This window comes from Mytilus californianus, unplaced genomic scaffold (assembly GCF_021869535.1).
Source record: "Mytilus californianus isolate M0D057914Y unplaced genomic scaffold, xbMytCali1.0.p SCAF_2, whole genome shotgun sequence".
NCBI classification, from domain to species: domain Eukaryota; kingdom Metazoa; phylum Mollusca; class Bivalvia; order Mytilida; family Mytilidae; genus Mytilus; species Mytilus californianus.
In genome coordinates this window covers 116409237-116434751 of record NW_026262668.1, presented here as the reverse complement: position 1 = coordinate 116434751, position 25515 = coordinate 116409237, and the positions used below count along the sequence as shown (strand labels likewise).

Genomic DNA, 25515 nt, shown 5'->3' with positions numbered 1-25515 from the left:
ATTTTATAACTCTATCGTTTAGGTTTATTTCTATTCACAAAATATTTGTTTTTTCATGTATAATCTATACAATATCTGTCAATTTTGCACAACCTGTAGCTTGAAAAATAGCTCAACAGTCCATACTTTTTATTATATTTTTGAAAGAAGCATGATATAAACTACTTTTGGCAAAGTATAAGAAATGTCTATGTTTTTTATGCCCCCACTGAAGGCAACGGGGGGCATTAATTGTAACCGTTGACTGTCTTTCCTTCTGTCCATCTTTCCGTCTGTCTGTCCCATTTTCATTTCCACACTCTAACTTAAGTATGCCTCATGCAAATTTTATGAAACTCATACACAATGCTAAGAACCAAAACTCACAGACAGAATTCAAATTTGGGCAATGAGTCACTTAGCGTTCTAGAGTTATGCCCATTATAACTTGGAAAATTTGAAATTGTTTCGTTTCCACACTCTCACTTAAGTTTTACTCTTCCAAATTTTATGCTAAAAATCAAAACTTGCAGACAGAGTTTGAATTTGGACAGAGAGTCACTTACCATTCTAGAGTGATGCTCCTTTTTAACTTGGAAAATTGCAATTATTTTTTCATTTTCGCACTCTAACTTAAGTTTGCCGCGTCCAAATTTTATGAAGCTCATACACAATGCTAAAAATCACAACATGCAGACAGAGTTCAAATTTGGGAAGTGATTCATTTGCTGTTCTAGAGTTATGCCCCTTTTTAACATGTTTGATTAGATGCAACTGTGTCCCTCATACACATTCTTCTTTTATTTTATTGAGACCTCCCATCTTCCTTAAATTAATTAGAATGGTATGAATATGGTATTATAAATAATTTTGTATTTGAATACTTTTGTACAAAACTTTTGTGTGAAAAGCCTCGAATAACACAAAACAGTACACATGTGCAGTGCAGACATACATAAAACTCAATCATACCTTTATAGAATTATCAGACATACAATTACATTATTAATATTTGTATCAGTACATGACTTTTTTTGGTGACATAGTTAACCTTCAAGCAATATCAGTTTTTTTTTATACTAGATGTTATTCTGAAAAGATTTTTTCAACTTTTAAAACTGACCTTATTTCTTTTACATTTAATAAAAACCAAGGAAATAAGAATATATTGTGAGATTTGTACATGTTTTAAATTTCTGAGGATATCAATCTTCTTGGTTAAGTTTATTGATACAATTGTGAATAGTGAAAACCCTGAGGACTGTTACTATACTTGTTTTATATGTTGTAGAAAGCTGTTGATACAGTATCAAATCATGTCCATAATTTACCTAAGAAGAATGGGTTAGTTCCAATATTTATCAATGCAAATACAGGTCATTTTCGAAACTCTGCAACAATAACTCTGGGTGCAAGAGGAGACAGTTATTATGAATATTTATTAAAGCAGTGGCTTCAGACTGGAAAGACAAACAGCATGTATGTATAATTTAATGCTTTACTGACAATAATTCAAATTCATTTCAAAGTACAAACTTTCTATCAAATACAAGTTTTTTTTTTAACCAAATACAATATGATATATATGTAAACAAAAAAATCAGAATAATGGAGCAATCACATGGCTTTAAAATTGTCTATGGGTATACATGTGAGAATTCTTCTCATTATTTGATGAATTTCAAGGTGTGATTTATTGTATATAAATGTAAGCATCCAGACAAATAATGTCAGTTTGAATTACTTTTACCCATAATTGTTTTTCTATTCCACAAAGACAAAATGTCAGTTGGCATATTGTTTTATCCCTGTCCTTTCATCCTTCCCACATATGATACATAGTTTGTCCAGCCATCTCCTCCTGTTTTCAAGCTAAAAAAAATAAATTATACAAGTTGTTAGTACATATACATGTACTATAAAAGGTGTGCTTTGTGTCAGGATTTTGATTTTTTTTAAATTAACACAATGACAGGATCTTGAAATATGTCATTTTTGGGTGAAATTATGCATGAGAGTAACATGGTTTGTCAGACTAACTCCTTCTACAGATTTTAAGCCAGAACCTTTGTATTTATCTTCATATGCTAAATGTAAGTACATATAGTAAGGGTGTGCATATTGTCAGGATTTTGATATTCTTTGAATTTTTCACAAATGAAAGGATGTTGAACTTATTTCATTTTTAGGGAAATTATTCATACTTAGTAATGGTTTGAAGCTAACTCCTCTTACAGTTTTTAAGCTAAAACTTTCATAATACGCAGAATGTTAGCACATACACTAAGAAAGGGCAATATGGCAGGGTTTTGTTTTTCTTTAAATTTTCAATAGATCACAGGATGGTTAACTTAGTAATTTTTATGACTTTCATCTGAAAAATAGAATTCTCTAATTCTTACACGATTTATCCTTTTCCTGACCTGTTGATTATTTTTATTTAATCAACTTGTGGTTCATTTGATCTCAGTTCTTCATTGGTCAAAATTCGATTATGACGTCAAATTTTCTTGCTTTCCTCTGAATTTCCTATTGTGACGTCTTGAAAAAAAGAAAGGCGACCATGCCTGATGACGTCACATAGAAAGAACACATCTTTTTGAAGATCATTCGAAATGAAGGATTGAATTTGTCTGCATATCGTTTAAAAATCTTCAGAAAAACAGATTCCACCACCAAATCTTGTGCAATACGATATTTATCCACTCTCAACGGTTAAATTTGAAAATTTAACTGTCTTGAGTGGATAAATATCGTATCACACTCGATACAGTGGTAGAATCTATATTTATCACATCAGTCCCACATTCAATTAACATTCACATATATTACCTCCTGTTAACTTTACAAAACTTGAGTAATGAAGCTTGAAAGGAACTAAAATTGAATTGACCTGCATAATAGAATAAATTTTAAAGAGGAGGGGTGCATTAAATATGTCTTACAAACACCACCATTTCAGTTTGTACTTCAACATCACTATTTGCTAAATCTAATGTTTGTGCAACTATATTCATGCAATCATCTATCTTGTCTAGTATCTGAAATGGTTCAGGTATAATACAGTTGTTAGCTCAGGTACTGTGAAAAGGGAAATTTTGATTCTATTAAGATGTTCTTCTGTCGCTTTGTAAACAAAACTATGTTCTAATTCCAATAGAACATGGAGTGCCAAAAAAAAATTAAAAAATGAAAATAACACTACAGTAGACTCCGGCAAATCGGATACCCAATATGTATATAAAATTTATGGGTACGAAAGCCCTTTTCTGGATTGACCTTCATCAGAAACACTCAAAGCCAAATATTTTGAAAGCCAAGGATGTATATATAAGAACCAAAACAGTTGAATAGGATTATAACCAAAAAAGGATGTAGAAATAATAGCCAAATCCATCTTAGGTCAACTTTGCCTGAGGGAGTTAGAACCGTAGTTTCTTAATAATTTATTAATTTATAAATAGACAATTTAGGAAAGTTTTTCTTCTCCTCATTATCACATAATGGGGGCAACTTTTCAACTACAGTATGGTTAATCCTATTCTAATCCATTACTAAAAGAAATTGTACATAAGAGCTCGTAAAAATGTATAAACTTAGATAAAATTGAATTCCGTGAATCGTCATAAATGATTTTGGTGCATAAACATCATGGCAAAACATGACGTCATACAAATGAAAACTTTCAAACCGAAGGTTATTTCTTTACTTGAACGATTCAGATTTGGATAAAGTCTCATTAAAAAGGGAACTTTTACGGTAGGTTATGTTTCATTTTCGACAATATTGTAATAAATCTAACATTTGAAAATTCAAGCAATTCATAATGGCAGCCCAAGACATGTCAATTGTGGATTTGACTGTAAATATTTTGCAATGAAAAAAGTTGTCACATAAAGGTTGCATTAGAGTACTAGATCAACCCATTCTAGTCTTAGCTTTTAAGTACTGTGGAATATATGAATGGAGATCCTTCATATTTTAGGTACAAAGATGACTATAAAGAAGCTGTGGATGGTATGAGGTCACAGCTAGTCAGACAATCAGAACCAAATAAACTTACTTATATAGGTGAACTGCTAGGAGGCAGATCATTTAGTCCTAAAATGGTAAGTTGTGTAATTTTTATACTGATTATATATAAACAGAAATTCCATTAATTAGTTTATATAACCTGCTTATATTTGTATCTAAACATTATGTTGTGTATTTTATTGCTTAAATACTGTCTGTATTTGAAATTTTAATTGAGATGTTACAAAAGTTCTGAAAAGTTTATAACTGTATTTTTGAAAATTATACTGTTGATTTTTATACGCCTGTTTATGGGACGTATTATGGTATATCGTTGTCCGTCCGTCTGTGTGTCTGTCGTCAACATGTCGGACAATAACTCAAAAACGCTTTAAACAATTTGCATGAAACTTTGGTGAATTGTTTATATCTATTGATCGAAGTGAGCTCCCTTTCGATTTTTATAAATTTCAGATTTTACGTTTCCGAGTTATGGGGTTTTATTCATCAAAAAAGAGGGATTTTCCAGTTTTCAGACAATAACTCAAAAATGCTTTGAGCCGTTTTCGTGAAACTTTGGTGAATTGTTTATATCTATTGAAGTAAGCTCCCTTTTGATTTTTATAAATTTTAGATTTTACATTTCCGAGTTATGGGATTTTATTCATAAAAAGGGGGGGAGTTTCCAGTTTTCATACAATAACTCAAAAGTGCTTTGAGCAGTTTTCATGAAACTTTGGTGACTGTTTTATATCTATTAAAATAACCTCCCTTTAGTTTTTTATAAATTTCTCATATGACATTGAGGAGTTATGGAACTTTATTCTTTGAAAAAGTGATGAGGGTATCATGCGCTCATGGCGCAGCCGTTTATTCAGTTTGAAATTATATTGTATATACTCATTTAGTTATAAAGTACTGTGTAATTATACAATACAAGGCTGTGTAAATAAAGAAAAACATAGTTATAGATTAACAGACCCTTCTATACAGAATTTCTTACTAGCGCAATTGTATTTAAAGTAAAGGTAGAAATAAGATAACTTAAATTATGCATGCAATTGTATAAAAGCTCTAAAAACACTTAAGTAGTGTTTAATGTAATAGAGAAATTCTAATTTCAGGATCATTTAGTGTGTTTCTTGCCAGGAACACTTGCCTTAGGATATATCAATGGAATGCCTAAAGAACACATGGATCTTGCTAAAGAGCTAATGAGGACATGTTATGAAATGTATAATAAAATGCCAACAAAACTTAGTCCTGAAATTGTATTTTTCAATCAGGCCCAGAAGAGTAAAGATGACTTATTTGTAAAGGTAACTTCTAAATGGAATATAGAATTCCTTTCACAGAAATTTTAAGGGTCAAATTTATGTAAGTCTATTTGTATTATGAGGGTAGAAATTTAAAAAGGGTTATTTTGCAAGCATTCCTAATTGTTCATTACTAAAAGCCTAAAGGTTCCAAGTAGCCAATATTATTCATCTGGCATATATGCATTATATTGACCACTGGAAGTATTCTCTCTTAAAATGATGCATTGAATGGCATTTCAAACTAATACGCACATAGAATGAACACTTTTTTAAGCTGATTCTCAACAAAATTTAGCAAGGTTTGTCAGTAAGCAGTCTAACCCAGCTAATTTTTGAGGTCTTGACCCAATTCCACTTCTGGAAAACAAACAAGTAGGGTTCCATCCATAGTGCAATTATAATTGTTTGAGAAGGAATTTGGAATATGGATAATCTTTTATAGATAAAAAAATTAATATACTTTTTCCATGCTTCACTCTGTTTAGTATGCAATATTTTAACTTGGTGCATTTTTTTTTAAAGTTTTGTCAAAAACTTGATGAATATGCATTAAATATTTGCCACTGGATGTAAAGAAACAACAATCAAACAAAAAGTAGTTTATATTTTCTTATGAACAAAAAAAATAAGAAAATGTTGTATGATTGCCAATGAGACAACTAGCCACCAAAAGGATTAAGCAGTTATAAGCAACTGTACGGCCTTCAACAATGAGAAAAACACATACTGTATAGTAGGCTATAAAAGGCCCCAATAAATATGTGAAACAATTCAGTTGAGAAAACTAATGGCCTAATTTTTAACAAAACAATTTATGAAGAACAAATAAAACAGACATGAACCAGTGTCCTAGTTTACTTTAAAAGCATGTTTCATACAAAAAATGAATTATTTTTAATGTCTAACAGCTAAATTTCATATACTTTCAGCCTGCTGATTCTCATAACCTGCTACGACCTGAAACAGTTGAAAGTTTGTTTTATCTTCATCGTATAACTGGTGATAAAATATACCAAGACTGGGGATGGCAAATTTTCCAGGCATTCATGAAATATACCAAAGTAGAAGGAGCTGGTTTCTCTTCGATAAATAATGTCAGAAGTATAGGAAATCCTGGATTCAGAGACAAACTAGAAAGTTTCTTCTTAGCTGAGACATTAAAATACTTCTATTTATTGTTTGAAGACAGCATTGATTATTTATCTCTTGATAAATATGTCTTTAACACAGAAGGACATGCATTACCTATTTATTCTCAGTGATTGTGTGAATATTTTCAGAATATTTTGTTTTAAATGAAATATGCTCTATAAAGATTAAAATGCCTGTGTGCAATATTTTTTTATTTTTTTAAATTTGAAAAAAAAACTGATCCATAAATCTTACGGATATTTTTTTTCACTGTTGAATACAATATAAGGCATATACATAGCGAAAAAATAATATTCATTATATTACCATTCCATACTTTTCTTTTGGCTTAAGTTTATCATGATTTTATGTTTCCAAAAATTCGGAGTGAGCAAATCCAAAGAAGTATGAATAAATTTGGAGTGGCCTTAAAAGAATAGCCTTGTCTGTTTTAAGGTAAACCTTGTCTAAAGGAGTTTGAACCTTAGTTTTGTTGATATAACAAAATTAATCATCTGATAATTTATCAGATATATGTACGGGTAATAAATCATGGTCATTATGAAATAGTAAACAACATAGTAAAAATAAAAAGTTATTTGTAAAGGTTTCTGTGTTACCCTGTGTCTCGCCTGTGATTTCTGCTGTCAGTGTAAAAGTGTTTTGACTAAAAAGTGTTTCATTTATCAGTAAAATACAGAATTTCAAAAAAGAATTAAATTTGTCCTTATAGATTAGCTTCTCTCCAAGTTTCATAAAACTCCATGAAGGTTAACAAAATTTATCAAGATATGTCAAAAAAATTTAAGCATTGACTGTCTATAAATGTTAACTTTAAAAAAAAAAAGTCCATCTATCAGAAAAATATGGAAAAGTGAAAATAAATATTTTCAAAATTTTGCTCTGGATACTGTCTTTTGATCATAAACAAGCTTCTGTTCAAATGTCATAAAATTTCATGAAGGTTAGACAAAGTTATCAATGAATGAAAAACTTTAACCACAGACTAAACTTAACTTAAACTTAAATGTTGACGCCGCCGACGGAGATGCTGCTGCTGCCGCTGACGGAATCTAAGATCGCTATGTCTTGCTTTCACAACATAATGCAGCATACTCAACAAAAAGGATGAAGGTATTCATACTAAATGTCTCAGAATTACTTGCTATCCATAAACTATCTATCATATTTAGAATTTTAATAATCTGTGATCTACTTATTTGCAGTATTTAATTTTATATATAAAAATAATTTACACTAATGTAGACAGTATGTTTGTTACACCACGTTTAAAAATGTGTATAAATGCTGTATTGCTGCAGTGTATACAAGTTTTTAAATTCTGTTTGAAATTAATTTACAACTGCATGTATGCAAATATGGAATTACTGTGTGTATTGAAATACATAATTACAGTGCATGTAAAAGCAAGTTAAAGTGTGTACATGTATGTAAATGCAAATTTGTATAATTGTAATTGAAAGCTACATTGTGTATGTTCCATTAAGTGCTATGTACAGCATGTTTAAGCATTTCAGTGAAATGTGTGTAAAACAAAGTGTGTATTGCAAGGAAGCAAGTTTGCCGTGTATAAATAGATAAAAATACAGTAATTGAAAGATTTGGTGCACAATGTCAATTATTTCAAATTAATTGTAATACAATTGTTTTCATTCTAGTAAAAGACAATATGATCTGTTAAAGTTATAGTTTTGTGTTATTGATGTATATGGGCTATTTCCAGAGGATCTATATAGATATTGAATTAAGCCTTATCAACCTAGTATCTTTATTCAGCTCATTTGTCAGATAAAAGCTTCTATAGTTGGTAGGCATACCCATCCACGATGCCTTCATGGTTGTCAAGTGAATTTGCTTTCTCAGACCATCCTGAGGTGTTGTCATAACTTGTTCACCTCAAGTGCAGAAGGTTGTGGGTTTGATCACAGACTGGAGTGATTCAAACCAAATACTTAAAACTTGGTATTTTCTTCTTCTCTAAGGACTCATAATTTACAATTAAGGACAAAAACTGGTTGACTTGGAGTCAAAATAATGAGTCTAGGTAGGGCAACAGGTCTTCCTGCAGACTGTAAACTTGTGATCTAGCATATATAAATACGATCAGTGTGACTGTTTAATGCAAAGCACAGTTCATATTCATATTTCATTACAATGTTCCGGTCTTCACTTCCATGAAATACTGGCCACTAGACTTTTACCACAAATTCATCATAATCATCATTTCTCATAATTTGCATTACTTAAGAACATTGTTCACTTGTATGAGATTTTTTTAATAAGTAGGATTTGTGAAGTTCCCAACAGAAAAGAATTGCTTTCATCGTTTTTCCCAAATTGAGTTAAATTAGTTAGCTAAGCTTACTGTTACATTATCTAAGATGTTTGCTTTGCCTTTTATTTATATGGTTGCAGGTATGTTAAAATAAATTATATTTAAACAGTGTTGTACTCTTTCCTACTTAATTAGTTGCACCTATTTAACTTGTTGTTTTTTTTACAGTTTTAATGTACATGTATTTGAGAAAAATGTTGATTATAGTTGTATATATTATAAGATTTATACATTTGTTTGTCAACTTTATTTAGAATCACATATTTATTAAAATGTTCAGTGACCCATTAAATCAAATTATTTGGTTTTGGTATATATATAGTGTTTTTGCAAGAGTATGAATGTCAGATGTTAATTCCAAATTATACCAATACATGTATAACCACTGCAAGATTTTAAATTTTAATTTAATTGAAATGAATTATTGTTTAAATTATGTGTAAAGTTTTTATTTTTTTATATTATCTGTTTTGTATTCTGCTAACGGTTTTTAGTCTCACCTTGACGAAGTTTGCATATATAAGCAAAGATGCTGAAATTTTTCTAATTTGTCATCACTTTTTTTAATAGTAAAAGCCAAATATAAACATCTGTTTTTTATTTCTTACAAATTTTGAGTGCCTGATTGGAAAATGGGATGGGGGCTTTTTGGTAATTTTAAGTAGAAGGGAGAAAGGTTGATTGAATTCATTGATGTGAACAGGTAATGTTAAAGTACAGATGTTTTGTTTACATTAAGCAATGAATAAAATTGAGAAAAACGGATGAGTTCACTTATATTTTATTTGAGTTTTAGAATAGTAATTTAATGGTTTCAGCTTTCATCTGTTAGCAAGGAAAATAGTGTAATTACTCCACGGGTTATTTCTTTTACACATTTAGAACTATTTGTTTTTATTGATTAACATCAGTTGTTTGCTGCTGTTTTGAGCATAAGTTCTTATTGTTCCCAATGCAAGGTGGTGCGGGTGACATAGAAATACTGGGAGTTATATGTACAGTCTTGTAAGCAATTCTCACACGTACAATCTTCGCAACAAATTTTGCGGTCGTATATTGGTTGACCGTTGGCGTCGTCGTCGTCCGGTGTTGTCGTCTTCTGAAGACACATTGGTTTTCGCACTCTAACTTTAGTTTAAGTGAATTGATCTCTATGAAATTTTACCATAAGGTTCAATACCACAAAGGGAAGGTTGGGATTGATTTTGGGGGTTATGGTACCAACAGTTAAGGGATTAGGGGCCAAAAAGGGGCAAAAAATAAGCATTTTTGTAACTTCCAGACATAACTTGTGTTTTAGTGTGTGGATCTCTCTGACATTGTACCACAAGGTTCCATATCACAAAGGGAATGCTGGGATTGATTTTGGGGGTAATTGCCTCAAAATTTTAGGAATTAGGGGCCAAAAAAGGGGCAAAAAACAAGCATTTTTCTGGTTTTATGACAATAACTTGTGTGTAAGTGTATGGATCTTTCTGAAATTGTACTACAAGGTTCCATATCACAAAGGGAAAGCAGGAATTGAGTTTGGGGGTAATTGCCCAAAACGTTTAGGAATAAGGGGCCAAAAGGGGGCCACAAATAAGCATTTTTCTAGTTTCCAGACAATAACTTGTGTTGAAGTGTATGGATCTCTCTGAAATTGTACTGAAAGGTACCATACCACAAAGGGAAGGCTGGGATTGATTTTGGGGGTAATTGCCTCAAAATTTTAGGAATTAGGGGCCAAAAAGGGGCAAAAAACAAGCATTTTTATACAACCGTTCTAGTTTCAGGACAATAACTTGTGTGTAAGTGTATGGATCTTTATGAAATTGTACTCTAAGGTTCCATATCACAAAGGGAAAGCTAGGTTTGAGTTTGGGGGTAATTGCCTTAAATGTTTAGGAATTTGGGGCCATAAAGGAGCCTTAAAACAAGCATTTTTCTAGTTTCCAGACAATAACTTGTGTTCAAATGTATGGATCTCTCTGAAATTGTACTGCAAGGTACCATACCACAAAGGGAAGGCTGGGATTGAGTTTGGGGGTGATGAATCATAAGGGGTTTCAAAAAATTTGGGGGAGGGCTTTTATTTTCCTTTTTTTCCTTTTTTTTTCTTTAAAATTTTCCATTTTAAATTGTTTGATTTATATATAAAAGCAAATAATAATGATATGGTTTGAATAGGTAAATTAAAAATTTTCAGTTCTTAGACCACATTCATTCTGTGTCAGAAACCTATGCTGTGTCAAATATTTAATCACAATCCAAATTCAGTGCTGTATCAAGCTTGAATGTTTTGTCCATACTTGCCCCAACTGTTCAGGGTTCGACCTCTGCGGTCGTATCAAGCTGCGCCCAGCGGAGCATTTTATTGAAATTTATATCAAAGTTATTTATCAGCAATGTCTTGGATGAGTTCCAAAATTGTTCCCAATCAATTTAACAGGAATTGTGTCCCTTTGGAATGTTTTATATATTGAACGTTGCATTTTATGCTCACTCTCACACCAAAATTTCTTGTCCAAATTTTTATGAATTTTTTTTCTTAGTGGTAAACGACAGTGACTTGCAATTCTTGTAGGATGTTGATGAAAAATTCAAATGAACTGAAAAAAGAAACTACTGAATAGAAGGACATCATATTTGGTCAGCAGCTTGAAAGTGAGCACTTTTTGGATCTGTCAGAAACCTATTTCCTACTTATGATACCTTAAACTTTTCAAAATGTTGAATGAACTTTAAATTTTTCATCGCACATTTCTCAAAATACTTCTCAACAGAATGACTTAATATTTGACCAGCAGCTCAACAGTGATGAGAAGTAACACATGTGGGTTTTAATCTGTCAGACACCTTAACCCTGTTTTTTGATACATATGTGTACTTTGATTACAAGTTGGAGTATGCTTAGCATGACAACAAGTGCATTCTTGTTTATATTAAATTGAAGTTGTTCAATATTTGTTTGGAAGTCAGCAACAGAAGGTCATGTTATCTTATTTACATGTTAAATACTGATAGATGCACCATTATATGATAAAGGAAGGAGCCTGCATAAAGCTTGCATCAATTTGCTCCATGATGGAAGAGGTAAGCATTTGGGCAAAAGTTTATTTCTCATTCTTCATAATTTAAGTGGAAATCTTTCTTATCTTTAGAACAAAATGATTAAGATTATATCAACAAGCATTCTGTGAGTATTGCGTGGCAATACATAGTCCCCTACCGGTTACAAATTCATTGTAATGGAACGAAATTCTAACTTGATCTATAACTTGTCATGGTGTAAACTACATAAAAATATCAAGTCAAAATCTTCAAGCATGACGAAAAAGACTGTTGAAAACTGATTATTTAAGTGAATTTTCTATGTCCAAAGACCATAACTCTGCAAAAAATTATCAGACTGGAACATAATTCCAACTTGATCTGTAACTTGTCATGATAAAACTATGTACTAATTATCAAATCAATATCTTCAAGAATGACAAACAAACCTACAACTAAATTCTTCAAACAATTTACAAAAGAAAAGGAAAAAAATCCAAAATGTCATTTTGTATTTTAAAAAATGAGTTATTTCCCTTTGAACAAAAATCTACTAATTAATAAGTATTTCATCAAAAATTTAATTCTAGGGAAAGGGCATTAACTGAACAAAGAGAAAAGCTAAAATCATAAAAATTGAACTTTACCTGTAACTTGTCTTGATAAATCAATAAACCAAATATCAAATCAATATCTTCAAGCACGAAGAAAAAAAGTCTGGAAAACTGATTTGCCGAACTGACAGATGGACAGACAGACAGACAGACGGACGGACGGACGGACGGACCGACCGACCGACCGACCGACCGACCGACCGACAGACAGACAGACAGACAGACAAACAGACGTAAGTTAACAAGTGTGAATAAAATGCTTTGTGTAAACCTTCATTTTACCCTGCGCAAACTTTTGGGGGTATATAGAAATGGGGCAGCCCCGATATTACAACACCCCATTAGTCCGACACCCCAATAGTCCGACACCCCATTGGTATGACACCCCAATAGTCCGACACCCCATTAGTCCTACACCCCAATAGTCCAACACCCTATTGGTTCGACATTCCATTAGTCTTACATCGATATTAAACAAAAAATATGTATTTATTTTTATATTAGAAAGCCCAATAAAAAGGTTTGTTCAATATAAAGAAGAGGACACTGTCCTTAGTTGGAACAGGGGTTGCAAGCTAGGTTAATGTATTAGTAATAAAGTAGCAGAATTTCATCACCACTAACTAAAAGCACAACATACTTTGTTAAGTCTTGACTAATTGCTTAGTAAATACCTCTTGATACAGTATCTCAGAGATACAGGTTAAAAATGACGAAGTAAGAAAATAAAGGAACAAATGAAGCTTTGCTGCGTACACGATTATATGAGTGAATATGACGGTCACGTTTTTCTGGTATAACTCTAGCAGCAAAAAGTAATAACGGTGCTGTAACTCAACTAAAACTTCTAATTTAATATTTTTTTGAAAAGGGGAGCTAAAATGTAACAGTACAATACCATTAGTTGAAGAAGAACACCAGTTTAGTTTGTATATATGGGCACCAATATTTAAGAAAGAGTAAAATTAGGACAGAACACTCAGTTTTTCAAATAGTGGGTAAGCTGGTTCAATGATTGTCTCTCTTCCAAATAATACTCTTCAGTTTTTGATGTGTTCGCCGCACAGGGACTCGGTATGCAGATCAACATTTGTATACCCCCTCGTTAGGCGAAGGGGGCATTAAGCATCAGTACGTCCGTCCTAACGTACATCTGTCCCAAAATTAGTTTCCATTCTCTAACTTTAGTTTGCCATAACCAAATGTTATGAAACTTATACTCAATGCATATTACCAGAGACATATAATACAAGTATTATATGTCTCTGATATTACCATATCAAGTTCGAATTAGGGTGGCGTCACTTTTACAGTTCTCTAGTTTTGTCCCTTTATAACGTTATATGCAAGCGTGGGCATAATCTGTGTCCCATGGACACATTCTCCATTTGTTTTAATCAGGCATCAATAATGTGTAGTTTTCTAGCAATGTGCAGTTTACTATCCACATCAGTATACTGAAAAACGCTATAGGGATCTAAATCGCGATTTCGAATAGCCTACCCTTCATTAAAAATATTTCTATGTGACTGTATATCTTTTAAGGGCATTCATTTCCTTCCTAAATGATTCTTCAGTCAGAAGCATGTTTATTGATTTCCCGATCAACGATTACCTTACACAGCTTTTGTTTCAATTAGATCAAAAATTTCAAATTTCCCGGCGAAAGCAACATAACTCGCAAACATGCCGTTTTTCAACAACATAGACGCAATGGGAGATACATCTGTTATTAAATCCAGTGGCAAATATTTCATGCATGTTCAGGATAAGATTTAATTAACAATGAAAGAACCTTAGTGAGCGCGCGACATACCCCACGTCCCCACATTGTCATTGGAGAAATAAAATAAGTGTAATAAAAAAAAATTGTATCAACAACAAAAATTGAATCATAATTTCCTGTCAATATGCACATCTACGTAGTATGTCCTTATTATCTAAAAGGTTTCATGAAATTCTGTTGTGTGGTTTGAGAGTAGTTGCGATGACAAACTGTTGCAGTAGTACATTAAAGTAAATAAGTTCAAAGGGGCGTAACTCCTGGAAAAAAAATTGAATCGTAATTTCCTGTCGATATGCACATCTACGTAGTATGTCCTTATTATCTGAAAAGGTTTCATGAAATTCTGTTGTGTGGTTTGAGAGGAGTTGCGATGACAAACTGTTGCAGTAGTATATTGGGCAAATAAGTTCAAAGGGCATTACTCCTTGAAAAAAAATTGAATCGTAATTTCCTGTCGATATGCACAACTACACAGTATGTCCTTATTATCTAAAAAGGTTTCGTGAAATTCTGTTGTGTGGTTTGAGAGGAGTTGCGATGACAAGAAACAGGACTGACGGACTGACGGACAGAGAAGGACGGACGGACAGACAGATGGACGGACGGACAGATAGACGGACGGACGGGTCAAAAACATTATACCCTCCGCAACTCGTTGCGTGGGGTATAATAAATTCAGTAATAGGGATCGACCAGAATGAAGAGCGTTAATATGAAGCAGTAATATTCACTGTAAGTCCATTCGGACGGCAAATGCCATCTGTTTTAATTGAGTTTAACAACTGTAATACAGCATTCAATAAAGAACCAAATATAATCGATTGTTCAATTTTACTATGGATATTTTGACTTTCATTTTTAGCTCACCTGACCTGAAAGGTCAAGTGAGCTTTTCTCATCACTTTGAGTCCGTCGTCCTGCGTCCGTCGTCCGTCGTCCGTAAACTTTTACAAAAATCTTCTCCTCTGAAACTACTGGGCCAAATTTAACCAAACTTGGCCACAATCATCATTGGGGTATCTAGTTTTAAAAATGTGTGGCGTGACCCGGTCAACCAACCAAGATGGCCGCCACGGCTAAAAATAGAACATAGGGGTAAAATGCAGTTTTTAGCTTATAACTCAAAAACCAAAGCATTAAGAGCAAATCTGACATGGGGTAAAATTGTTCATCAGGTCAAGATCTATCTGCCCTGAAATTTTCAGATGAATCGGACAACCCGTTATTGGGTTGCTGCCCCTGAATTGGTAATTTTAAGGAAATTTTGCTGTTTTTGGTTATTATCTTGAATATTATTATAGATAGAGATAAACTGTAAACAGCAATAATGTTCAGCAAAGTAAGATTTACAAATAAGTCAATATAACCGAAATGGTCAGTTGACCCCTTTAGGAGTAATTGCCCTTTATAGTCAATTTTTAACCATTTTTCGTAAATCTTAGTAATCTTTTACAAAAATCTTCTCCTCTGAAACAACTGGGCCAAATTAAACCAAACTTGGCCACAATCATCATTGGGGTATCTAGTTTAAAAAATGTGTGGCGTGACCCGGCCAACCAACCAAGATGGCCGCCACAGCTAAAAATAAAACATAGGGGTAAAATGCAGTTTTTGGCTTATAACTCAAAAACCAAAGCATTTAGAGCAAATCTGACATGAAGTAAAATTGTTTATCAGGTCAAGATCTATCTGCCCTGAAATTTTCAGATGAATCGAACAACCTGTTGTTGGGTTGCTGCCCCTGAATTGGTAATTTTAAGGAAATTTTGCTGTTTTTGGTTATTATCTTGAATATTATTATAGATAGAGATAAACTGTAAACAGCAATAATGTTCAGCAAAGTAAGATTAACAAATAAGTCAACATGACTGAAATGGTCAGTTGACCCCTTTAGGAGTTATTGCCCTTTATAGTAAATTTTTAACAATTTTTCGTAAATCTTAGTAATCTTTTACAAAAATCTTCTCCTCTGAAACTCCGTGGCCAAATTAAACCAAACTTGGCCACAATCATCATTTGGTTATCTAGTTTTAAAAATGTGTGGCGTGACCTGGTCAACCAACCAAGATGGCCGCCACGGCTAAAAATAGAACATAGGGGTAAAATTCAGTTTTTGGCATTTAACTCAAAAACCAAAGCATTTAAAGCAAATCTGACATGAAGTAAAATTGTTTATCAGGTCAAGATCTATCTGCCCTGAAATTTTCAGATGAATCGGACAACCCGTTATTGGGTTGCTGCCCCTGAATTGGTAATTTTAAGGAAATTTTACTGTTTTTGGTTATTATCTTGAATATTATTATAGATAGAGATAAACTGTAAACAGCAATAATGTTCAGCAAAGTAAGATTTACAAATAAGTCAATATAACCGAAATGGTCAGTTGACCCCTTTAGGAGTAATTGCCCTTTATAGTCAATTTTTAACCATTTTTCGTAAATCTTAGTAATCTTTTACAAAAATCTTCTCCTCCTAAACAACTGGACCAAATTAAACCAAACTTGGCCACAATCATCATTTGGTTATTTAGTTTTGAAAATGTGTGGCGTGACCTGGTCAACCAACCAAGATGGCCGCCACGGCTAAAAATAGAACATAGGGGTAAAATTCAGTTTTTGGCTTTTAACTCAAAAACCAAAGCATTTAAAGCAAATCTGACATGAAGTAAAATTGTTTATCAGGTCAAGATCTATCTGCCCTGAAATTTTCAGATGAATCGGACAACCCGTTGTTGGGTTGCTGCCCCTGAATTGGTAATTTTAAGGTGATTTTGCTGTTTTTGGTTATTATCTTGAATATTATTATAGATAGAGATAAACTGTAAAAAACAATAAATGTCGGCAAAGTAAGATCTACAAATAAGTCAACATGACCGAAATTGTCAGTTGACCCCTTTAGGAGTTATTGCCCTTTATAGTCAATTTTTAACCATTTTTTCGTAAATCTTAGTAATCTTTTACAAAAATCTTCTCCTCTGAAACTACTGGGCCAAGTTAATTATAGATAGAGATAATTGTAAGCAGGAAAAATGTTCAGTAAATTAAGATGTACAAACACATCACCATCACCAAAACACAATTTTGTCATGAATCCATCTGCGTCCTTTGTTTAATATTCACATAGACCAAGGTGAGCGACACAGGCTCTTTAGAGCCTCTAGTTTTTATAAAGCTTCGATTTTTAAATTCAAGTTTGGTGGAGATGGAAACCAACATGCTTGGATAAAATAAGTTAGTTTTTGTTTGTTTGTTAATGAAATCTTTTTAGTTTGACAGTTTCGAAGAGTATAGTGCAGTCTGGACATTTTCTTCATGACGAGACACTGTTCTTCAAATTCCAAATTCTCCTCACCCCAAGGATGACTGGGGTATAAAATTATGTTAACTTTTGTTGTTTTTTTTCGATAAAGTTAACCCCTTGCCAAGTTGGGCGTCCTTTGGTTATGCTGGATGTATAAATAAGCAGCCACGTTCGGTCCTAAAAAGGACATTAAAACAGATGCCTCGTATAGAGAGAGTGGCACGCTCTCTGCTCTTTAAGAAACCTTGCAACAATATGGTAGGTCCGTAGGTAGGTACCCACACTTGTTTACCTATATTTGTTCCTCTGAACAGAAGTGCACTGGAAACTTTGTTATAAACAATCCTATAATATCTGTTCCTTTTGGAACAAATATTATATATTATACCTTTTATTTTGTCAGGAACAAGAAACGTTATATTTTTTCCAGTGGAAATGATATTCCATATTTAAAACATATATTATAAAGGAACATCTATTCCATGACAGTCTGTTGCCAGGCCAAGTTTCTATGCCTATCCAGTATACCCTCATTTTCTTGTGTCAGTCCAAATTTTCCACCCTCAATCCTGGTCGATTCCTTATTACAGGTCATACCTTTTGTATTAATTATTGACTTATTTTCGTCCTTAACATGCATGAATTATATAACACTGGACGTAAAGAAAACAGCAATCAATCAATCAAATTCTTGTTTAGCGTAGTGGTTTTTATACGACCGCAAAAAAATTTTTGTGGTCGTATATTGGTATGACGTTGGCGTCGTCGTCGTCGTCTTCGTCGTCTGGCGTCGTCCGGCGTCGTCCGAAGACACATTGGTTTTCGCACTCTAACTTTAGTTTAAGTGAATGGATCTCTATGAAATTTTACCACAAGGTTCAATACCACAAAAGAAAGGTTGGGATTGATTTTGGGGGTTATGGTACCAACAGTAAAGGAATTAGGGGCCAAAAAGGGGCCAAAAATAAGCATTTTTGTAACTTCCAGACATAACTTGTGTGTTAGTGTATGGATCTCTCTGACATTGTACCACAAGGTTCCATATCACAAAAGGAATGCTGGGATTGATTTTGGGGGTAATGGCCTCAAAATTTTAGGAATTAGGGGCCAAAAAAGGGGCAAAAAACAAGCATTTTTCTAGTTTCATGACAATAACTTGTGTGTAAGTGTATGGATCTTTCTGAAATTTTACTACAAGGTTCCATATCACAAAGGGAAAGCTGGAATTGAGTTTGGGGGTAATTGCCGAAACGTTTAGGAATTGGGGGCCAAAAAGGGGCAAAAAATAAGCATTTTTCTAGTTTCCAGACAATAACTTGTGTTCAAGTATATGGATCTCTCTGAAATTGTACTGCAAGGTACCATACCACAAAGGGAAGGCTGGGATTGATGATCGGGGTAATTGCCTCAAAATTTTAGGAATTAGGGGCCAAAAAGGGGCAAAAACAAGACTTTTTCTAGTTTCAGGACAATAACTTGTGTGTAAGTGTATGGATCTTTCTGAAATTATACTACAAGGTTCCATATCACAAAGGGAAAGCTGGGTTTGAGTTTGGGGGTAATTGCCCTAAACGTTTAGGAATTTGGGGCCAAAAAACACATTTTTCTAGTTTCCAGACAATAACTTGTGTTCAAGTGTATGGATCTCTCTGAAATTGTACTGCAAGGTACCATACCACAAAGGGAAGGCTGGGATTGAGTTTGGGGGTGATGAATCATAAGGGGGTTCAAAAAATTTGGGGGGGAGATTTTTTTTTTTTCCTTTTTTTTCTTTTTTTCCTTTTTTTTTCTTTTAAAATTTTCAATTTTTAGTTGGTTATTTCTGATTTATATTTAAAAGAAAATAATAATGATATGGTAGGAGATACACACCAAACAGGATGTGTAAAATATTATATAATTAGTATTGTGCAATAGCAAGAAATTTTCAATTGCACAGTATTGCACAATAGCAAGAAATCTTCAATTGCACAGTATTGCGCAATAGCAAGAAATCTTCAATTGCACAGTATTGCGCAATAGCAAGAAATATCCAATAGCACAATATTGTGCAATAGCAAGAAATTGTCAATTGTACAGTATTGCGCAATAGCAAGAAATATTTAATTGCACAGTATTGTGCAAGAGAAGATACTTCATATAAATTGCTTATTTCTTGACCAATTTCAATGGGGTTTTATTCTTGAATTCTTGGGGTTTTTTAATATGCTGAATCATACCGTGTATTCATTTTTTGGATTTTGGGCCCTGTTTTTACATTGGTCCACATTGAGGTCCAAAGGGTCCAAAATTAAACTTTGTTTGATTTCATCAAAAATTGAATTATTGGGGTTCTTTGATATGCTGAATCTAACCGTGTATTTAGATTCTTAATTTTTGGTTCCGTTTTCAAATTGGTCTACATTAAGGTCCAAAGGGTCCAAAATTAAACTTAGTTTGATTTTAACAAAAATTGAATTCTTAGGGTTCTTTGATATGCTGAATCTAAACATGTATTTAGATTTTTGATTATGAGCCCAGTTTTCAAGTTGGTCCAAATCGGGGTCCAAAATTAAACTTTGTTTGATTTCAACAAAATTTGAATATATGGGGTTCTTTGATATGCTGAATCTAACCATGTATTTAGATTTTTGATTTTTGGGCCCCGTTATCAACTTTGTCCACATTGAGGTCAAAAGGGTCCAAAATTAAACTTTGTTTGATTTCATCAAAAATTGAATTCTTGGGGTTCTTTGATATGCTGAATCTAACCATGTATTTAGATTTTGGATATTGGACCATAATAGGTGAATGTCCTATTTAAAATTTTTAAGTTCTTAGACCACATTCATTCTGTGTCAGAAACTTATGCTGTGTCAAATATTTAATCACAATCCAAATGCAAAGCTGTATCAAGCTTGAATGTTGTGTCCATACTTGCCCAAACTGTTCAGGGTTCGACCTCTGCGGTCGTATCAAGCTGCGCCCTGCGGAGCATTTTATTTTATGAAAGAGCTAGGTCACACTTTGTATTTGTAAAGCAAAATATTGGAAGGTTATCAATTGCCTTGTATTTATAGGATAATTGTATTTCTTACATACATTTACCAGTTGGAAAGTGCTTCTTTGTATGAAGTAGATTTTCAATTACAGCTTGTGTCGGACTATTGGGGTGTCTGAATAGCGGGGTGTCGGACCAATGGGGTGTCAGAATAGCGGGGCGACCCCTATAGAAATCACATATCTGTTGGTAAGTCCTCCTTCATTATAAGCGCAACACAAGCATTACAGCTATCAATTGATGAAACTTTAAAAAGTTGTGTGTGTACAATACTACTTAAAGTCGTGCATATTGGATTATAAACCTGGTCCCACTTGTTAAAGGGGAGATAATTCGCAGTAAAAGTTTTTACCAAAGTTTGTGTTATCAATCCAGTTTGTAGCTTTTTTAATGATAAATTTATGAATACTTATATTGTTATGGTTTATAAAGGTGTTCAGCAGACAACCAAATAATTGGGTCAAAAACTCAATAGGCTGGGTTGCAATACATGTGGTTTGAGAAGGCCTTATAAATGGTAATAACACATGTCTGCTAGTATTTGATATGTAAGGCGAAAGCTACTGGTTTCTACAAATTTTCAAACTATGGAAAACTATTTTCTCCCAGGAGATGTGTAGGCTAAAATAGATCAAATTATAAAAGAATTAACCTCAATTGAGAATGCTGCTGAAAGTGGACTTAGATTTTGAAAAATTGTCAAAACGAAAACACATGTGTAGGTACACGTTCAATGTACACTCTTTCATGTCGACAAATATATATATAAAAATGCTATGTCAAAAGTCTGAAGAAAATTAGTTCAACAGAACAGTTATGTTATTTTTTACTTTATCTAAGATATTTTAAATATTCTTAAGAATTTATCCATGATGTTAACAAAATTGTTTGATAAAAGATGAAAAAGTTTTGTGGAATGGATGCTTTTTTTGGTTACTTTTTTAATGAGACATTCCATTTAAAGCGGAGACTTTTATTCATACTGTACACAAGCTATCTGGACTTCAACTGTATCTCTAGATTTCATGGAAATTAGTTTCAATATTTATTTTAACACACTAAAAACTTTTTCATCAATGTTTTCATCAGCATTTCACCTATATATTAATGATGAATGTGGTTTATTTTTATGCATAAATTGGGTAACATATGCCAAAACTCTATAGAAATAGCAAGTCAGAAGTTAAGATAACTACAAACTTACTAGACTACCCTTTCAAAATATACATGGTTATAAAACATTTGCAACATATAACTTTATTTAATTTTTAAAGCAATTGCTTTAATGCTATGGCGTATAGCCATCTTTGTGACCCAGATCAAGCCAAAGTTTTTGAGCAGATTCCTCGTCTGTCATTCTAAAAATCCTATGTATGTTTTCTAATGAAATACATTAATTGAAACAGTTGAAAAACAACAGTGGGTTTGTGAATTTTCAACATATGTTCTTGTAGATGTATTTAAGGAGACAACCATTTGACTATCAAAGAATGTAGAAGTCCGAGTGAAAAAGTTCATTTTTATACCTGCGATTTTGTTCTCGAGATCATGTCAGTTGTTGATTTAATATTGAAAATTTGACTGGATCCCTTATACGGTTTAATGTTATTTAATTCGTGTTTCCTTTTGAAAGAGGTCAAGTTGCTCTTGTTCATTCATAAAATTATCGTAAAATCACTACGCATGTTATAGTAATGTAATCTTATCTCACATTATTTGTTTTAAATTAAAAGTAAAACAGTTTATGCGTTCTGATTACACGTACCATGGTTTTAATACTTTTTTGAAATTATGGGCCCCTATTGATTATTAAGGGTTTCCTTAATTGGGGATTGATACTGATAGACTCCACTCTGTAAACAAATGATGATCAACTGATCAAAGTTACTTCTCGAGACAATGTCAAATGTCATAATGACCCTCTAGGCTATTGAAAATGATTACCTGTAATTCTCAGGAATTAGAGAGTTTTGTGTTTTATATTCTGAGGTTTTAAAAATCAAAAAAAATTTAACTGAAAGAGTGTTTCTGTTTGTCATATGTTAAACCCAAATTATCTTTTTATTTACTTTTATAATGTTTCGTCATGTCTCTGGTTTTGATGCTTGATCAGCGTCTTTTCATTGGATTCTTTAAAATAGATCTTAGCATTGACCATCAGTGTTACAGTTTGATCGTTTTCATAGGGCGGTCCACCTGCCCTTTCCCGACTGACACCCTATGCCCTCTTTGAGACGCCTTGTCCGATTTTGTGAATTTCTGCACAAAAAATGATTGTTTCCGATTTTGAACTTTTCCCAAGGGAGACAATCATGATCAGCCAATCAAAATCATTGTTTCTCCTGATTATTGGGCATTGCAAACATGCTAAATTTTGAACTTGTTATGATCGTTTGAGTTGTATTCCTATGTCTGTATGTCGGAATTGTACAAATCATGGCAAATGAATTTTTATCTGCAAGAAGGTTCTTACACAGCATAAGAAGAAAAGCATGGCTGATTGACAAAATTCAAAGATGCAGTACCTATAAATTTTTGTCTTATTTCTATACGTGTTGTCCCCCTGAGAACATGTAAAATATTGTAAAAATGACTTTCTACTGGATAAGTTTTTTATTGATATAAAGTTAAAACATCCTTACTTCTCACTAGATGAGACTCCTTCAGGTTTTATTCTTTTACATGTGGATGAAAAATAAAAGTCACAAAAATATTAACTAGGCAGCAATTGCTTTAACAGCCTTTAAGGCTTTGATTTATAATTCTATAAGAAAAGGAACACATTAGAATACAAAAATTTATTTATTTTTGTGAACAAATATAAAAGATAACAAAATTAAATACTTGAAACAAATATGAATAATAACAATATCATTTTTTTACAAATACTGCTCTAGCTATAATCACATGAACTTTAAAATCATTAGACTATCTTGCCTTTTATACATAGAATACATATTTCATGATGTAGCACCAAAAAGTTTACAAAATGAATTTAACCTAGCAACTGATTTTATCAGAAAGCACAGTTATACAGATGAACAAAAACTGTTAAAAGATCCTTTCAAAATGATGTTCAGTGTTCTGTGGTCTAGTTGGTCTATGTTGAGGTACTGGTTGGCCTGGTCTCCTTGAAGGAGCTAAGTACTCAAACATTGAGGTACTATGTTGTGAAAGCATTTTACCCAAATCTATTACTTCTGGGTCTGTCCAGAAAAAGTCATGATTCAAAGCCATATCTGCATTTAATCTTTTTGAAGGGTCCAATGATAAAAGTTTGTCCAACAGATCAATAGCTTGGGCATCTTTTAGATAAGGTTTTAATCTGTCCCTCACCTTCCTTTTATGACCTTGAGGCATCTCCATTTCATTAAACAGGTCAAGTCGTTCTACATTTGGCCAGACATCTTTTGAAATAGAGCCACATAGTTGTGTAATCAATTGTAGCTGATGTTGTTCAGTCTTTCCCTGCATTATTGGAGTTCGAGTCCACAATTCTGCCATAATGCATCCAGCACCCCACAAATCAATCACTGGTCCATAATCCCTTGCTCCAAGCAGTAGTTCTGGAGGACGATACCACAAAGTGACCACACGATTGGTATATCTGTTCTGTTTTTCATGTGGCATTCTATAACTAAATGCTCTAGCTAATCCAAAGTCTGCCAGTTTTAAAACTCCACTTTTTGTTATAAGTATATTAGCTGCTTTCATGTCTCGATGTAATATTTTACTTTCATGAATATAGTATAAACCTTCAAAAAGTTGTTTCATAACCATTTTGATTTCGCCAAGGTTAAATTTCACATTAGCATTACTCAGCAAACCAGCAAGATCATGCTCACAAAATTCAAAGATTAAATAAAAACTTGCTCGATTCCTATTGTATGGTGTTGCTGAAATGGAAAATGGAAAACAATTAAAACTAGAAACAACATTTATGTAGAGGGCATCTTTTGAGGACTTGTGTATTATACTAGCTTGTATATTATACTATCTAAGAAACATCATGACATTTTTTTCTGTATGACTACAAACCATAGATTTTTTATCTTATATATACTCCTTAACTTTAAATAAAGATAGTGACTGCAGAGCTCATAATCTTATGGCCAACTTAGCACAATAACCATGATAACCATTTTCAATATTTATTTCATGTCTTGTTGAAATGAATTGAATATAATGCACTTAGAACAATCAAAGCTGGAAGATAAATTAAAGCCCTTTGTAATAAAACAAGAGGCTCCTAAGAGCATCACTCACTGTCAAAAATCAATATACAAATTTTAAAACTTAGTCAAAAATTCTCATTTAAGGGCAATACCTCCTATAAGATGTCATCCAAAGGATTTGGTTATATTTGCATTTTAGTTGGATCATTGCTATATATATTTCTTCAGATAGAATTTTTTAAAACTTTGCACAAAATGTAGATTTTACTATGCTTTTTTCAAAAATAAAATATAAGTATGGTTCACATGCTATATGTCAAGCAACAAGTCGTGTAAAATTGTTCAATTTTGCATAGATTATTTATGAAAAACACTTTTTGTGAATGAAAAGAAATCATTGAGATATAATTTTGAAATAAAATATGAGAAGATAGGTTTTATAATATACTTTCAGAAAATACGAAGAAAAAATTGTGTAACCAAAGTTGACCAAACTTGTTTTATTTTTATTACATTAATTGCCAAGCTGTTTAAAAACTTGCAGATTTAAGATAAGAACTAGACCAAGTGTACTGCTATCTAACAATCAAAGATGGCGGTATAAGTTAATCTACCTTAAATAGTAAATTAGTCAAATACAATGAGTAAGGGACAATGACCTCTATAAGGGTTCATCTGATAATATTGTTGGAAGTTGATAGGAGGCAGCTCTTGAAATTCTGGGCATTTTTGCCCCTGTCTGTATTTCTTTCTATTATGGTTTTCTAG

The 25515-nt window shown here is 32.7% G+C and overlaps 2 protein-coding genes and 1 long non-coding RNA gene across 4 annotated transcripts in view; 1 reads left to right on the top strand and 2 right to left on the bottom strand.

The window, feature by feature from the left end:
- LOC127730826 (endoplasmic reticulum mannosyl-oligosaccharide 1,2-alpha-mannosidase-like) overlaps positions 1-7453 on the top strand; it is a 28566-nt gene extending 21113 nt beyond the window's left edge. For both annotated transcript variants that reach the window (XM_052239426.1, XM_052239425.1), the window contains exons 9-12: positions 1271-1458; positions 3965-4088; positions 5118-5312; positions 6242-7453. In XM_052239426.1, coding sequence (XP_052095386.1) covers positions 1271-1458; positions 3965-4088; positions 5118-5312; positions 6242-6574 — 840 coding nt within the window. In that variant the 3' untranslated portion in view covers positions 6575-7453. The remainder of the gene's footprint in view (positions 1-1270; positions 1459-3964; positions 4089-5117; positions 5313-6241) is intronic.
- Positions 1455-22863, bottom strand: LOC127730837 (uncharacterized). Its single transcript, XR_007995317.1, has 2 exons — positions 22642-22863; positions 1455-1851 (listed from the first exon to the last, which is right to left on the bottom strand). It is a non-coding gene; the product is annotated as an uncharacterized LOC127730837 (long non-coding RNA).
- A 492-nt stretch (positions 22864-23355) lies between these two features.
- LOC127730828 (cyclin-dependent kinase 9-like) overlaps positions 23356-25515 on the bottom strand; it is a 43421-nt gene continuing 41261 nt past the window's right edge. The window contains exon 4 of the mRNA XM_052239432.1: positions 23356-24468. Within this exon, the coding sequence (XP_052095392.1) occupies positions 23624-24468 (845 nt within the window). The 3' untranslated portion in view covers positions 23356-23623. The remainder of the gene's footprint in view (positions 24469-25515) is intronic.